The sequence below is a fragment of the Chaetodon auriga genome, chromosome 14, assembly GCF_051107435.1.
Source record: "Chaetodon auriga isolate fChaAug3 chromosome 14, fChaAug3.hap1, whole genome shotgun sequence".
NCBI lineage: Eukaryota > Metazoa > Chordata > Actinopteri > Chaetodontiformes > Chaetodontidae > Chaetodon > Chaetodon auriga.
Genome location: NC_135087.1, coordinates 3,318,591 through 3,335,493, shown reverse-complemented (window position 1 = coordinate 3,335,493; position 16,903 = coordinate 3,318,591). Strand labels below are relative to the sequence as shown.

Here is a 16,903-nt window from a genome sequence, read left to right as displayed (position 1 = left end):
CCTGAAATGAATGTTCTGTACGTTCAGGCATAAACAACGACGGCGACGGGGGGTTGGAGCTTTTCTAATGTTTGCATGAAACTCTCCAAAGATGATCTGCTGTTAGAATACACTACAAGTACTACAGTGCAGCTTTAATCAATTCAGTTTGGGGTGAATTTGTCAACTATGATGTGGCATTTTGTTCCAAACTGTGACAACAAAGCATTTTTAATTTGCTGGAGCTCTGATTCGCTCCTCTGACTAAACTCCACGAGATCCATCACACCAAAGAAAAAACATGATTTCTCATTAACAGCAGTGATAATTAAAGCTAATGTCAATGACATAAATCTACAGCATCATTAAATTATTCAAGACTTGTGCTTCTATGTTGAAATATTGAGGATATCATAAAAAGAAAACTCTGAAATGGTGATTCAGGGTTGGAGGAACACATCTGCACCTCCCATCTCTGCCTGGTTTGTAACTCTATGGAATATGAAGGTCATGCAGACAGTCATTAGTCATTTAGTCTGATACACTCTCACTGTTAACATTTTACTGAGTTTATGTTAAACACTACTTTACCTTTTACATTATGGCAAAATATCTACGCTTTTAGCCTTTTATAATGTATTAAAATCAGATCCGAAATATCCAAATAAAAGCTTAATGCACGAACAGGTTCACCAATGACCTCAGTGCAACTCTGGTCAAACACAAGTTGCTCATTAAAGATTATTTTAGCACTAAAAAGCAGCTATGAACACATTTCAGAGAGGCCTGTTGTAATTCTAGGATGACGAAGGACCTAGCTGCCTTGACATTTAGGTCGCAGTTAAGAGTGAAGACTCTTCGATTCATTTCCATCTACGGTGGAAACAGAAGAAGACCCCGTGCTGCGTTTGTTTCAGGTCACAGACACACAATGACTGGACTGCATAGTTTCATATGGCATGAAAAACGAGCTCTCCAGAATCTCACGAAGCAACAAATGATACTGACGCTCAATGTCACTGAAAAGGTAGGAGCCGATGAAGGAGAACAACAACACTGAGATCGGCAGAGCGCAGTCCGACAGCACCTCCCTCACTTTGGCATGCAGGAACGGACTGAAAGAGAGGGAGAGGGAGAAGGAGAGACAAATAATAAAGGAATACAATTACTGTGGACAAGACAAGGACAATGGCTGCAATCCTGACACTGCTTAAGTACCTTGGTCCGCCTTTTGCTTACACAATTGAATCCAGCTTTGAGGTTGATTTGATTACTGGGAGCAATCAGAAGTAGAATATTAATGCTTATTAAATCACAGGCTGGAACAGAAGCTTCGACAGAAAAGGGAGCTCCCTAAGAGCCCGTCTGGAAAGTTCCTGCAAGCTCTGTCACTCCTGACAATCTGTAGAGTCAAGGGCCAACTCAGCAGTATTCGTCCTGCCGGCGGTGCTCCCACCCAAACACAATTTCAACTTCTCCGGTGATTTATCTTAAGAGTGCTGCAGCGCTGCAGTGCTGCACATACCTCCGTTTGAACTGGTAGAGGGTGTAGCCCATCCATAACGTCCCGAGCATGAGCAGGAGGCAGAGGACGGGCCTCTCTCGAGTGCACTGGATTAAGGATTCGGGGAGGGCGTTGAGCACCAACCCAGCCGCCACCTCGCTCCTGTTCCCCCCCTGCAGGTCTCTCCCCCGAGGGAAGTCCCCTATGCTGCTGTTAGCCATCGTCGGGGCGTGGTAGTACCTGTGAAAGACTGAAATCACATCGCCGTGTTTAGTTAGCCTGAGGATGACTGAGACCAGCAGAGACCCCACACATGTGCAGGTTGTTAGCCATGTTAGCCAGTTGGTTCTAGTGTTGCAGATTCATGGTGCCCAGAGGATGAATCCTAGTGAGTTTGGTGGCCAGTCTAGTTACCAAATACCTACATATCCATCATTTTCATTCAAGCTAATTAGCAATGTTAGCATGCTAACATGGCAAGGTAAAACAGTGAACATTATACCTGATAAACATCAGCATGTCAGCATCATCACTGTCAGAATGCTAGCATGCTGATGTTAGCAATTAGCTCAAAGCATTTCACTTGTTTCATGCTTTTTTTCCTTAATTATCTCCATAAGACAACTTGTTTACTGAGATTTTATTGCTGGTTTTGGGTAACTTGATGCTCTAAACTAGAATTTCCACAATTACAAAGCTGGTTCGTCAACACTGAGTACAAATCTGCTTTGTCAAAGTCTGAATTTCTCTGTATCCGGAGGACTGTATTTGTTTTTTAGTGTGGCTGCATAACTCTAAAGATAACTGTGGGTAATGTGAGACTTGATATTTTTACTTGTTTTATGATGGTCAGTAGGATTTTCCTCTTCTGTTGGCAGATATTTTGTTTATCTTAATTTGCTTTTACTTTATTATTTTTTTCTTGTATTTTAGAGCTGATTCTTTGCAGAAGGGCACATACTAAACGACAGCACACTGAACCATAGTCGGCCTTGTTTGATTAACCCCAAAATCCTGCATGTGTCTCTGCAACACGCACAAACAAACAGCCCTAAAAACAGTTTGTGTTGTTTATGCTGCAATCAGCACCCAAACTCAGATAAAACGCTAAATTTGGGTAAAATATGGGTTGAAGAAACATGGGTGACAAGGACTGTAAAGTCTGCAGGGAGAGCTGAAGGAGGGAGAACCTCATAAAAGTGAAACCTCATCTGAGCTGTGCCTCTGAAATCTGATCAACTGGATCGTAAAATAAAAATCACTCATGGTACACAGCACCAGTTTGCTTAATATTTTTGGCTCACACACAGTAAACATCTTTAAAATCAACTTAATGAGAACGACGGGCAAGTCAGGATCAAAGGTCCTTAAACACAACACGCTGAATGATTTTATCTCTGCACTGGCAGCACCAGACAGACTGAGTTTGACACCTGAATCAGATCTACAGAAGAAGCAACCCAGCACTCATGATGTGTGCCTGCACCTTTAGCAGGCATCATGTTGAAGGCTGGAGTGTAAATATCTGAAGAGCGATGCTTTTACAGCTACTTTAATAAGAAGAACGACACAACCTCGCCTCTGAGGGTAGAAACAGTTTCACTGAGGAATGTGACGCTGCTCCCTCTGCAGGCCTTCTCACCAAACCAGGACAAAGTTATGCAGCAAGCAAAGTTGTACAGGAGACTGGATACACTCCCAGAAATGCATTCATTCATGTTACTGCGAAATATTGTGGATGAAAAGTGTCGACAGAATGGCATAGGTTAATGTTATGCTAATGGCATATGAGCTCGGAGCGTATTTTACAAATGGTTTCTGAAAATTGAACTACTGCACTGGCAATCTCCAAAACAGGACAACATCGCATTCAAAATAAATTACATTCTGCTATCGTCATCTCATTTTTTGGAAATTAAATTGTGTAGAATATTTATGATATACTAAGACGGGGTGCGGTAAAGGCAGGGGTGGTGTAATATGGCTGCAGGCTGGGCTCGAAATCTGGACTGATTAATTTAGTACACGGTATCTCGCTCAGCCTCTCAGTCTGCTGACCCACCAGAGGGACAGACAGAGCTAATGCCCTTTTGTCTGTCTTCCCACCTCTAAACTATCTCAAGGCTCTCTTCCTTCCTCTTGGCCTTTTTCTTTCCAGGAAACTTAATATAAGTTGTTACTAAATACTGGAAAATTCCATCTGTTACCACAGTAACATTAAAAAATCTGGTTTGTTCTTTAATAAGCTAGTTTTCAAGTGATGCTCCTGTGTGACTGCATTCATCTGCAGAGGGACAATAATACTGGGAACAACTATTTGACAGTTTTTAATTTAATGGACTAAATGACGAGCTGAAGGGATCTTATGACAATCAGCCAACAAAGGACTCCACAGTGGAGGACGGCCTATTAATTAGTGAGCTGCACACTTAAATTATAATCTAAAACACAGCAATAATACAGCGTCAATTCAGATTCTTTTGGGGACTTGAAGACGTCTTGTCTGCGTGTAATTGGCTGTTTAAAAACCAGACGTGAGTTTGAGGTTGGCACTGTGCAAAGACAGGACTGGTGGTGGATCTGACAGCAGGTGTGACGCTAGCGTTAGCATTGCGTCTGATTAGTCAGAGCCGACTACGAGCTCTGGATTCGCACAGCCACGATGACAGCAAAGTGGCAGGAAGAGGCCTCAGTGAAAGCAATGAGAGACTGCGATGCGAAGAAGAGGCATCTGCCACGTATGTCAGGAACTCACTTTTCACCGTGCCTTTCACCGCGTCTACCACAAACGCAATGGAAATGAAGAGGGCGATGACCTCCTCTGTCGACCTGGAGAAACACGGGAACATGACAGAAGGCACAGTCAAGGCTGCTGTAGTGCAGTGCATAAAGAAATAAGGTCTTACATAACTTATCTTATGGAAAAATAATAATGTAAAGCAGTGAAGCAGAAAGCACATAAAGACTACTTATATGATTAAAAAGGAAAAGTGAGTAAAAAAAGAGGCAGAAACCAGAAGAATTTAGAAACTGATTGGGTGTTTTTGCTCCTGTTGCCTTTTGGTTTGTTTGGGAGAGGGCAGAGAGGATGAAAGAGAACTAAAGATCTGTTGGTTTTGGCTAAAAAGGGAAGCAGAAGGAGAGATCTAAGACTCTGGACCTCAGCGAGGGGAGCTGTTGCACAGAATGGACTCTGCTTTCTATAAAAACTGTCTGTTGTACAAAACAGACAGACTTTTCTGTTGAGTGCCAGTGATTTTGCTGCAGACGCTGGCGTGACCACCCAATTTAAAACATTTTTCTGCTCGACAGAGAAGGGAGCGCACCGACAGATAAAAGCAAATGTAAGCATTGCTTCAATAAATTGGATTTTACCGACATGAAAACAATTAAAGGGAGTTCAGCTGAAAAGTGTGACTGTGTGAGAAATACCTTTTGAAGAGCTTCATGAGAAGGCTGACATTGAAGATGCCTCCCAGGATGAGGAAGAGGCAGTTCCACAGACCGATGCAGGCGTAGAAAGCCGGGAAGTCCAGGTTGTAGTCGTCACAGATTCCTCGGATCACTGCGAGGTCGCGGGAAAAGATCAGAAAACATCTGAGACATTAGCCATCCTTATTACCAGCATGCTCCAATCACTGCTCAAACCTCGATGATTGACAGATTCTTCGCTTGTTTTGCTGATGCAAACGAGGCAGCGGTAAACACGTCGCCCCCCCGCAGAGTGAACACTGTGTCACCTTGGTTTTAAAGTGCACAGACTGTGTTTTTACAGCACAGAAACGAGGAAAAGAAATAACTTATTTTTTTCATGTTTTATCAAATTTAATCAGCTGGCCGTCAGAAATTACATGTGCCAAACAAACAAACAAAAAAACAAATGAGCCAATAGACGGAGACTGATGGATGCTGATTTGATCAATGAAATAAAAAAAGCAAATGATCAATCAGGTTTATTTGTCACATGTAATCATATCAGGTTCAATCATGGTGGGATGTAATCCTGTTAGTTCCTGTTGAGTTGTAAATGACCTCATTTGGATCCATGTGGTCTGAGGGCAGAAGCTCCTGCTGAGCCTCTCGGTGTTGTCCTGGTGTTTCTGGTACCTTCTTCATGGCCGCAGCCGGGAGAAACGGCTGTTATCCATGCGGTTGGGATCCCTGATGATTCTATTAGCCTTATTCTTGCAGTGCGTGGTGTAAATATCCTTTGGTCCTTTGGTAGAGCACTGCTCACTGAACGTTCAGCCAAACAAACCACCTGTTCAGTGCTGTTCACCAGGCAGGGATGTTCCGGTCAGGATGCTCTCGATGGTGCAGGAGTAGAAATTCTAACTCACCAGAGTCAGCGTGCATCGTCCAGGTCAGTCCGTCAGCGATGTGGACGCCTTCTCCACCAAGGAACCGTTGATACTAAGAGGGGGCGTGGTTCCTTCCCTGCTTCCTCCCAAAGTCCACGGTGAGCTCCTTAGTCTTGCTGATGTTCAGAAGTAGGGTTTTGTCCTGACAGCAGCTGGTCAGGTCCTCTACTTCCTTCAGGAGGCCTTTTCAATGTCTGTGATCGGACCCACACAGCTGTGTCATCAGCAAACGTGATGATGGAGTTGGATCAAACGCGGCTACGCAGTCGTTTGTGTACATGGAGTAAAGCAAGGGGCTGAAAACGCAGCTCAGGGCGGCTGAGGTGTCAAGGACCAATCATGGTACTGTAACCTATTACCAATGAACCTGTTGTGATTGAGAATAATTTAATTGAGCATTTCATCAGAGGTGAGTGCTGCTGGGCGACAGGCTGGTCTTGCTCAGGTCCTGCTGGTTGCTGGTGGTCTCAGAACAAACACAAAGGTTGTTTAGCTCACTTGCTGGAGGCTCATCAGCGTTTGACAAGGGGGTGGGGGTGGGCTTGTAATCTGTCATAGCTCTCAGACTTCACCAGATGCTTCTGGGATTGCCCTCCTGGAACTGCAGCTCCACTTTCTTCTCGCACTCCCTCTCTGCCTCCCTTACTGCTCTTCTTGGGCTGCTGCTTTATAATTGGCGATGTCTGCAGACTGCAGCTGTGAGTTGTAGGCTGCAGTGAGTCTGTTTATGGCCTCCTGGATGGTTCTGGAATGGTTTCTGGTTGCAGAGTGACTGAACTGTAGTTTTGGGTACATTTGCTTCTGTTGTTTCACACATTAAACGCACCACAGTATCAACGGATCCACTGGTGTCACTGGTGACGTCCACTGTGGTGTCCTGGAACCTGCTCCAGACTGAGTCATGTGATGCAGACCGCAGGATGGCCTCTGATTGGCCAGACAATTTACTGACCTCTCACTTGAGCGCAGAGTAGTTTTATTGACATACTTTGGCCATAGCAAGATGGCCTCACGATCAGCCCTGCAGCCATTTTTGAATGGCGTGTAGATCTAGAGTGTTTGTTATGAAGGGCTCATGAGCAGCAGTGTTGTCATGTTTTTGGACTCAGATGCTTTAAAAACAATAAGAATAACAGTATTTTTGCAACTGATATTAAAGAATAACTGAGGAAGAGCTTTACTGGAGCTGATTTTACACACACACACGCACACACGCACACACACACACGCACACACACACACACACACACACACACACACACACACACAAACAAAAGGGGAAAAACGAACACACTCCATTCAAACATGAAAAGGACAAAGGAATTGTTACGGGTTTGTTAAAACCGTAACAATTCGGTTGTAATCTCGAGCAGATTTGTGCACAGATGAGTTACAACTTTACAAACAAGCCATTGTTCTGCTCAGACGGGCTGCTGGAAATGTTGAATAATTATGCCCAAGAGAATGTGCTTAGCACAGTTCTAACCCATTTACTTCAAAGATCATCGCGCCACACACCCAACAAACAGCTTTGATATTAGAACTGCATCTTGGCACCGGAGCTGCTGCTGCTCCTCATCGGTGACCCGTTCTGCGGCGTCCAGCCGTCACCATCGTTTAAACTCCAACCAACAAAACGCTGCTGATGGGAGGAACCGTACGACAGTTTACACGCTGTTTTCTCTCGCAGCTGAATAAAAGTTTACATGTTCGTGTATGCGGTGAGCGAGTTTCCCCTGAAACCAACCATTATGTAACATCAGCCAGGAAAAAAAGTTATTTTCTTCATTCCTGAAAAACACAAGTTTTCGGAGGGATGTGCTTTTTGCTTGACTGCACCGGGAACACTCATCTGGGGCATATGTGTGAACAAACAGCCAAATTACTCCAACAGTGGTGTTTTCTGGTAAAAGAGAGAGCAGATGAGGACGCAGGAGTTTCTAGCTGCTGTTGTACACGGTTGGGTGCCTCCTTCTCTTGATTTTTGACGTAATCTTCTTAGCACTCCACCCACCCCCAGCCTCCTTTTCAAATCTGCCGTCGGCAGAAACTCTAAAGATAAGTGCACGTTGGCTGAGCTGAGCTGAATGAAAGAGGGGGAACCTACCGCTGATGAAGATGGCGAGGGGGGCTGTGGTTAGAGGGATGACCAGAGGAGAGCCGGCGAACAACGAGTAGATGACCCCGCCGATGCTTTGGCCGATGATGGTCTTCCGAACATCTGGACAGGGAGGACGCACACAGAGAAAACTCAGGGGGAGGACTGACGTGTGCTCATTAATGTGCACGTCTGCTAGGTTGGTCTGAACTGAGGCAGAAGTAAATTTCCAATTAATTTTTCAAACAATGTTCATATGATGTAACGCGCTTTTATTTTACACCAACCTTAAAGCTCCACTCATCAATATTTCTAGAAACATCTCGACTACTTGCTCTTTCTTTTCCTTCCGCTGATCTCAGATAAGACAAATCAGTGCATCTGCAAAAGCATCTTAAAACCCATTTGTTTTCTTTTTCTTGATTTTATATCACTTATTTTGAGGATTATACACTTATTTCTCCTTGTTTTAGTGACTTCTCTGTCTCTTATATCTCCCTCTGTCCTGGTTTTGAAAGCTTTCCTACAAGCATTCTCTGTAATCTCATCAACCATGTTTCTGTTAGCGACAGGCTAACTGATGGAAAACCTCGGAGTTCTTGAGGCTAAACAGCCAGGTGTTTTTCTCACCTGTGTCTGCTTCTGATGGATGTTAGCTAGGCAAGTTTATCCCATCTACAACACTCACTAAATCTCTGAGAAAAGAGTTAACGCGTCTACATTCGGGGTCGTACCTATCTCGCCACGCGTGCTCTCGTCGTTGAGGGAGCCGAAAGCGATGGCGGGGAGGAGGATGGCGATGTAGAGGAAGATGGCTGTGGTCATGTACTTCAGCAGGGTTTTATTACTGCCAACTATACCTGAGGGGAGACAAACACAAACATATGAGTCATATTCAAGTCCTAATGGAGCGGAGGAGGTTCAACACTTTAATTTCAAAATGACAAAAACATTAAGAGAGTTCATCATTCAGTGCCTCCACAGTACGGACCATCCAGCATGTACAGTGAAGCTGTTCCACCAGGGCCTTCGCTGCTTACTGCCCTCTGCAAAACACACGTCATCTGCTTTGGTTTCTTGCCATCCATCACTCTGGAAGAACAGTTATCGCTTTTATCCAAATGATGGATAACTCATTTTGGAATAAAACACTTTAATTGGGCTCTAATGTGATCACAACGATTTTGGTCCTGTGACTTTCATCAGATGATCATTATCTGATGACACTCACAAGACAGAAATGTCTTCATTTTGTTACAGGCCAATGGATGTGCTGGGAAAGAGCAGCCAGCATGAAGACTGTTCACCTCAAATGTACTTCACTCCACCGTCCTCAGTCTTTTTTTTTACCGTCAAGGTCAACTGAGTCATTTCATCTGCTTTAACTGAGCAGTTCCCTTTAAAACAATCAGTCATTTCCTGAAATTCAAAGCATCTCTGCCAGTAACTAAAACACATTTTCTCAGGTAGCATGTGGACATTTTCTGACCGGGGACAGAAACCCTTTCACACGTTTGTGGACAAAGAGAATGATTTGATGAGCCAATAAAACCACAAGTCTGCTGAGGCTGCAATGGAGCATGTACACAGCAATGTCCTGGCTGATGGCTCGGGAAATTACAATAACACTGGCCATACGGGAACATATGAGAGCGGTAAGACGTCTGAGATGGGCCTCGATGTGACACAGATGCAGCACAGATGTATCTGAGGCAAAAGGTGAGAGACAAATGAGGAGCTGCCAGAGGCACCCCAGTGTGGCATAATAAGGAAGATGATTCACTTTCACTACGAGTCCAGGTCCAGCCTACCATCTGTGAAGTCAGAGGGGTAGAAAGGCAGCCTGCGGCACAAGTCCTCATAAATCCCCCGGCCGGCTTTGAAGAAGTCTTTACACTGTGGACAGAAGGGAGGAGGTTAGATTTCCAACGAGGACACGTGCCTGACAGCAGCTCGCAGGCGCAGACGTGCCGGAGTGCGCCACCTACAGGCGAGCTTTTCTCTTATAGATGCTGCTTGTGTTTGACATTTTAGATTTTATGGTTGGAGCCTGATAAATGTAAGGACTCTTTTCACTGGAGTATATTCTGCTGAATACGGGGAAAAGTACAGTTTTTGCTCTGAAGGCTGTCCAGGTGGTCTTTAACTGATTTTATCTGCTTAGTAGCAGAAGGGTTGGCATGCAGAGGCCAAGGATAAAAGGACGAGTTGACTAAATTCTGTCTTTGGGTCTGAATATCTGAACGTTAAAGCTGATTGTGATTCTAGCACTTGTACAATCATGAAGCTGATAGTACCTCCATGTTGACACTGCAGGTATTCACCAGTGAGGTGGGTATGCAGCCTGACAGGCAAATCCCAGGGCAAGAAAAGTCCGCAAACACTCAACTCGCTACTGCTCGTTAAGCTCATTGCTCAAGTGCATGGTAATAACTCAAGGAGGCTCAGAAGAGTGTATTGACATTTTTATCAACTGCACTCGTCTCTCGTCTGGACTGTGGTGTCTGGACAGTAAGTTCAGGAGGAAAATCGGCCTGAAACAATAGGAGCGAGGAGGACGAATGCAGGATTTTTAAAACACAAGAAACACAAGAAAAAGTCCTGCATTCAAGTACAAAAGCACGAGCATCAAAACACACTTAAAGCACCAAAAGGGAAAGTACTTATTATGCAGAATGGCCTAATTAGATTACTGGATCCTAGTTACTGATGGATATATTTTAATTACATTATATACTCCTGGATGGCTTGTGAAAAGTGTTAAGGTGTGACAATACATCATAATGTATTTCTTGATTATATTTTGTATTATTAATCTGAAATTGGAAAACTAATAAGTAGTTGTAACGGTAGTTAAATTGCAGGTGTCGTTACTGTCTTTGCCTGCAGGTGGCAACATCAACACCTCTACGGCTGCAGCTGCTGGTGTTACCTTCCTTGCCTGCAGGAGGCGCAGGTTGATATTTGCAGAACAACTTTGAAAGCCACTTTGCAAACTTGAGTTTTCGTATTTCATATTTCTGTATGTTTTTGAAAACTGAACGTTTTGCTCGTAGGCGTTTCAGCTCGTCGTATCCATGATGTCCTCCCAATAAAGCCACGGCACGTAAAGCCTGAGGCTGCATCCAACTCGTACGTCGTGGCTCATCCTGCACTGCGCCGCGGACGATGACACACTTAGATTAAAAATTGCCCATTTGGTGATTCAGCTAAGACACTGGTGATTCCACAGGAGGCTCTCCGAAAGCTGATCTGAATCATCAAATTTAACGAGATAGTCCTCGAAAAGCTTCAATTGCGTAATCCAAAACAAAGTAAGCAGATCAGCGGGGCTGCATTTAGATTTAATAAAGATCCCCGCGTCCCCAGAACGATCAAGAGTGACAGCGACGGCGAGGGATAGAAGATTTAGTGTATTTTTAGAGAATCTGAGAGGACGGAAGGGAAAGAGCCACGTGATCCGGAGGAGCCATGGAGCGCTTCTTAAAAAGATGAGCTCTCAGGTTACAGCAGATAGGGAGCAAATGTGCAGTCCTGACTGAGCTTATTAAGTAAATTATCCAATTACCCAATGTTTCATTTTCTTGTTGAACATAGCATTACATAATTAAATGGAACGGGTGGGTGGGTGAGCAGGAAAAGCCCCTGGGAAAACCATCCCTGCCTCATTTATCATCCGAAGAAGTTGTGACGTTCGTTGGCAGAACGAAGCCGTTTCCCTCGACGTAAACAACCTGAAAACCAACAACAGCATCAGCGTTTATGATGCCACACACGCTCGCTCGACGAGGACCGCTCATCCATTAAATCCCTATACATCATGGAATCATTTATTATTACAAGGAGTGTGTGTGCGTGTGTGTGTGGGGCCTGATCACCGGCTCTTGGCTGAGGTTCTCTAAACAAAAGTCTCAGAGAGGAATTACTGTCCACCTGTTTGCCATTCGGCGGAGTGAAGCAACGGGAAGGAAAAACATAAAAACACAACAACAAACCGGCCTGGTTTCTTCGAGTATAGGAGCGCGGCGCGTTCTCGCGGGTGGTCCGATGTCAATTTCAGATGTGGAAGGAGGCGGAGGAGGCGGGTGGTCTCTCTTCTTTTCTCTCTCATTTCATCATTTTCTGTTTCCTCTTGAGTTCACCTGCACTCCCTCCGCCTCTGCCATCCCTTCTTCCACCCTTTCTCTCCATCTGTCTTTCTCTATATATCCCTCTTTCACTGAGTGGCACTGAGCCTTTCAAGCCCTGGGATAAACACCTAACAAAATCCTCCGCTATAAAAAAAAAAAAACACAAGGGGAAATGTCTGGGAGCCCTGGCCTGTCAACCGCAACATTAGGAGGAGATGTTGGTCCGTGGCATTGAGCAGAGCCCCTCTGGAGGTGTGTGTTAATGTGTGTGTGTGTGCGTACATGCATGTGTAGCTAAAGGGTGGGCAGCTCTGACAGGACTGTGAGAGATGTAAGGTCATTTACCCACTGAGGAGGCCTGGCAGGAGTTGATGCTGATTGATTAGGGGGAGAGAAAAGATGGAAGAGTCGAGGCAGCCGAGCGAAGAGGAGAAAGAGGAGGAGGTGGGGGGGGGGGTGGGGGGGTGGAGGACGGAAATGGAAGAGAGCGAAAATATAAAAAATGTGAAATGTGTAAATGAATGTGCAGAGTTTGATTCCTCTGCAGAGCTCGGTAAAGAAGCCAGAGGACGGAAAGTAGGAGGAAAGTGAGGGAGGGCGACGGGATGAGGAGCAAACCTCGCCTCTGACAAGCAGAGGAGTATTAGCCAATCACACGCCTCATCATCGGGGTGCCGGGGATGACTCATTATGCCATGGCATGAATCCTCCAAAATGTGTGGAAACGTGCCTAATGGCCTCAGGTGGCGCACACCGGATATGCTGCTCACACACAAATGCCGTTTCCCACCTTGAGGGGTTTGTGACTGCGGGGGTCGGTCTCCTCCTTCCCCAGAGCGGTGGGCTGCTGGTTGGTCGCCGTCAGCTGGTGCCTCTGGAACACCAGCGCCTCCTTAAACTCCTCCTGCGTCTTGGTCTCCAGCAGCTTCTGCCTGAAGGAGATGTCAGAGAAGAGGGTGGCGAACGTCCGGCCCAGCTCCATCGCCGTCTTGGTGCTTTTCTGTGGAGGAGCGTATGGAGGCGGTTATGACTGGTTTGCTTTGCTGAACCTCTGTTAAAGCACTGGAAACAAGCTGTGTGCGTGCAGCGTTCTGTCGCCTCACGGCTTGTTAGCAAACAGTTCATTTTTACACATGGAGCGGACGCGGAGCAGCATTAGCATTCACTGGAGCTGTGTTTGTGTCCAGCTGATTAACATCCACCCTCCGTGCAGCCTGAGGGTAATATCTTGTTGTTTAGCTGCTAAATGTCCCACTTTCTTCACCAGTCAACCTCTAATTTTGTCTCTGGTGCAGGTGTGTTTTCAGAGGAAACGGCTTCCTACTGCGGTGGGAAAGCTGTTGATGAGAGCAGTGAGAGTTGTGGGGCAGAAGAGCACAAACGATGAACTGCAGAGTTAAAACGTTCTGTGTGTCTCATCTCATCCAGTGTTAATATAGAAATGCTGATTACAGCAAACACTCAGTCAAAAATATCACAATATACTGACACACACACACACACACACACACACACACACACACACAGTCTGTTCAACTTGTTTGTTAACAGGATGAACAAATAGATAATTTTGTTTTTCCATTTTTCATGTGAATTAAAAAAAAACATCCAGTTAAAAAAAAACCAAACTTCTTTTTTACTTTAATTATCTTGACTATATTATCAACCCAGAGAGAGAAATAAATACATAAATATGACATAATGATAATGAAATAATAATAATAATAAGTTGTGCTGTGTGGGGGCACATTTAAATAAGCTACCACGAGCTGCCTCCAACAGATAAAAAGGATTAGGCTGTGAGCTAATTTCTTAACATTTTCTTTATTCTTTTTCTTACAGATACTCTGCTGTTAGCGGTGCAGCACAGACCAAGAGATCTGCCCCTGTGGGACACCTGAAAGATCTTACAGGAAGGTCCACACAAAACCTCATGCGTCGCTGTCAAACAGTGCGACAGATGTAAGTGTAGGACTGGTACGTCTAAACCTGACGACCACAGAGGTGGGCTGGGTAGGTGGCAGGTCTGGAGCTGGTGTTTTGGGGGGCTTTTGTCAATAATCCCACATGTGTTAGAAATAATGCTGTCACAAGTCACAGAGTGATGGTAGTAATGTGCTGGCAGGCTCTGAGACAGCGCGGTGCCAGGGAAGCCTTGTTAGCCAGGTGGTGATGATACCACCACAGCCCTGCTCAAACAGAATGACTGAAGCCTTCGAGCTTTTTCACACTGGTAAGTGAGTTTCAACCAGAGCTGAGAGAGCTGAGAGAGAATGGCTCCTGATTGGTCTGAAGGCACAGGATACCCTTCAGTCACACATCTCACCGTCTGTTCAGTTTGTAGGACCCAAAACAGGACCAGTTTGCAGCCATGCTAGCAGCTCTGTCAGCCTCTGTGCTACATGCTAACTTTAGCATGCTAACATCACTCACTGTCACAGCTAACATAAATACCTGCACATTGTAAACTTCACTGCGAATATTATTTACTGCCTCATCATTTTATGTATATATTGTTTATTTTAGATTTTTGTACCACTTAACTTATTGCTCAGTCTTTTTTTTTTTGTCTTTTTTGTCCTTGTTGAGCTGTATATATTTTTCCCCTGCTCAAGTACCTTGAGTGCAATGTTTAAACCAAAGTCAAATTCCTTGTATGTGCACACATGCTTGGCCAAAAAAAGCAGATTCTAACATGCTGGTGTGGAAAAAATAAGAATTTTCATCTGATGGTGGCGCTAGATGAAAAGCCAAAGCAATTATGATTGATCTTGAGTGGAAAATAAATGAGTTTTCTAAATTTCATGGTAATCCATCAAATATTTGTTGAAAAATTTCACTCAAAAGCACAAATATTAACGTGTTAGTGGCACTGGAGGGAAAGTCAGGGGTCGTTAGGATTCACCCACTAAGAACCATTAATGTCCATCCATCAATTCAATGTTGAGACATTTCACGGAGTTTGGCCCGCTGGCGACCCTTAGGAACATGATAATGATGACGACATCGAATCCCACTGAGGCATTTCATCCATCCATAGAGCCATGCTCTGGAGTTTTTGTGTTATGAGGAGGTGATAGCACAGAAGTCATGTTGAAAATATTCAAAAGAAATATGACTAAATATCGGAGGAATGAATTACGCTGCAGAAGCTGTTTAGGTATGTTTTTCATTGCTGTGAAGGGAGCTACAGCTGCCATCCTCCACGTTTTGGAGGCACCGTTCAAGTATCTCCTACTCAAAGGACAGCTTCTCGCTGTTAGATTCATTTAAGTTCTGAAGGTCGCCTGTTTGATTAAGCAGGCTGACTGGGAAAACGTGGGTGTAGAAAGTGAGTAACGACGTGCCGTCCACACCAAAGACCGATGGCCGCTTGCCTGACTAGCAAAAGAGCTAGAGGAGCTTCTCTGAGGGCAGCGGCACACAAAGGTGTTGACAGACGCTTTCGGGTTGTGTGTTTAACTGAGTGAATGAGAAACAGAGCATTTTTGAAGAAAGGTCGTGTCTGTTCAGCACATTCACCCTGGGTAAAGAAAAAAAAAGCCACAAATGCTGTAAATCTCTCTAAATGGCGGGTGATGGAAATGGTCCACCCTTACACATGCCAGATTACATACATTTGCCAACCAAAGGAATTCCTATTATCCTCATCATCGTGCCCCTCCAAAGACGTTTTCTTGCAGAAGCAGTCAGCATCAAGGATAATTGAGACATAATAGTGCTTTATGTTTACTTGGGGCTTAGATAAATGTCTCTGAGAATGCCATTAGTGGTTGTGATTGCAGCCTGGAAGACTGGCAAGGAGGGCGCTGGAAGCGTTTCGGAGGGCGCAAACACAAAGGAGGGTTTATGGGAAAAGAGATAGAAACCAAACAAACAAACAGAAAACATGATGCAGCTAGCTGAGGCGTCGCTGATTGCCGGGGTCGGTGGTTCCACAGTTTCATGGTAGGGCGGTGAACATGGCGTGCTTGGGGGGGGGGGGGTGCCATGCTAAAAGTGGGGCCAGCATGAAGAAATCCCTCTTTTGTGTCAGCAGAAAAGAGGTTGAGGGTTTGAGGGGCTTTCCATCTGGAGTGAGGCAACAATCAGAGCCATCTGAAGACAGGAGAGGAGACGTGTGTGTGCGTGTGTGTGCGTGTGTGTGTGTGTGTGTGTGTGTGTGTGTGTGAGAAAGCTCGGGATGAAGCAGCCGAGGGTTGAGTGGTTTGATGGGAAGCAGAGAGAGTTCATGTTTTGATGGGAGGGAAGGGTATTACAGGATATGTGGCACTCTCCATCGGCTACAGCAAGCTCTTCAGAGCTGAAGAAAACAGCAATCCGGCACACAACAGTGACCCGAAAGGTTCTGCCAACAGGACACTCGGGCCCACGCGAGAGACTGAGAGGCCCTCGGATTAAACTCAGTTCAACAGACACTTGGCAGCTTTGCAGTTATATCGGTAACATGTCAGTGAATTAAAACGCAAAATCCAAGGAAATTTGGTAGCAAATGACCTTGAAAATGAAATTCAAGACCAAGAGTGAGGAAAGAACTCAAAGACTCGAAGTCCCAGGAGGTTTGGTTTTGAACTTTCAATGTAATAATAAAAGTAATGTAAATATCAGAGTGGAAATCACATTTTGAAACCACCGTTTGCAGCTCTCATATTATGCAGTTTAACTGTTTATGTATTTCTTATTATTTTAATGATGGATGCACATAATCAGCAGCTCATTTGTGTGTTTTCTCCTCATTCGTCCTTTTACTTTAAATTGCAAAAACAGCTTCTGAGCTGCTATCGTCACACACTGGGATCTTGATTTTACTGTAACATGTGCTCTTCAGTTC

General features: G+C 44.8%; 1 protein-coding gene across 5 annotated transcripts in view; it reads right to left on the bottom strand.

Moving 5' to 3' along the window:
• slc4a11 (solute carrier family 4 member 11) overlaps positions 1-16,903 on the bottom strand; it is a 94,926-nt gene that overhangs the window by 10,256 nt on the left and 67,767 nt on the right. For all 5 annotated transcript variants that reach the window (XM_076748456.1, XM_076748458.1, XM_076748460.1 and 2 more), the window contains 8 exons: positions 12,863-13,072; positions 9,754-9,838; positions 8,677-8,802; positions 7,952-8,065; positions 4,916-5,048; positions 4,239-4,312; positions 1,505-1,733; positions 988-1,094 (listed from right to left, as the gene is read on the bottom strand). In XM_076748456.1, the coding sequence (XP_076604571.1) occupies positions 988-1,094; positions 1,505-1,733; positions 4,239-4,312; positions 4,916-5,048; positions 7,952-8,065; positions 8,677-8,802; positions 9,754-9,838; positions 12,863-13,072 (1,078 nt within the window). The remainder of the gene's footprint in view (positions 1-987; positions 1,095-1,504; positions 1,734-4,238; positions 4,313-4,915; positions 5,049-7,951; positions 8,066-8,676; positions 8,803-9,753; positions 9,839-12,862; positions 13,073-16,903) is intronic.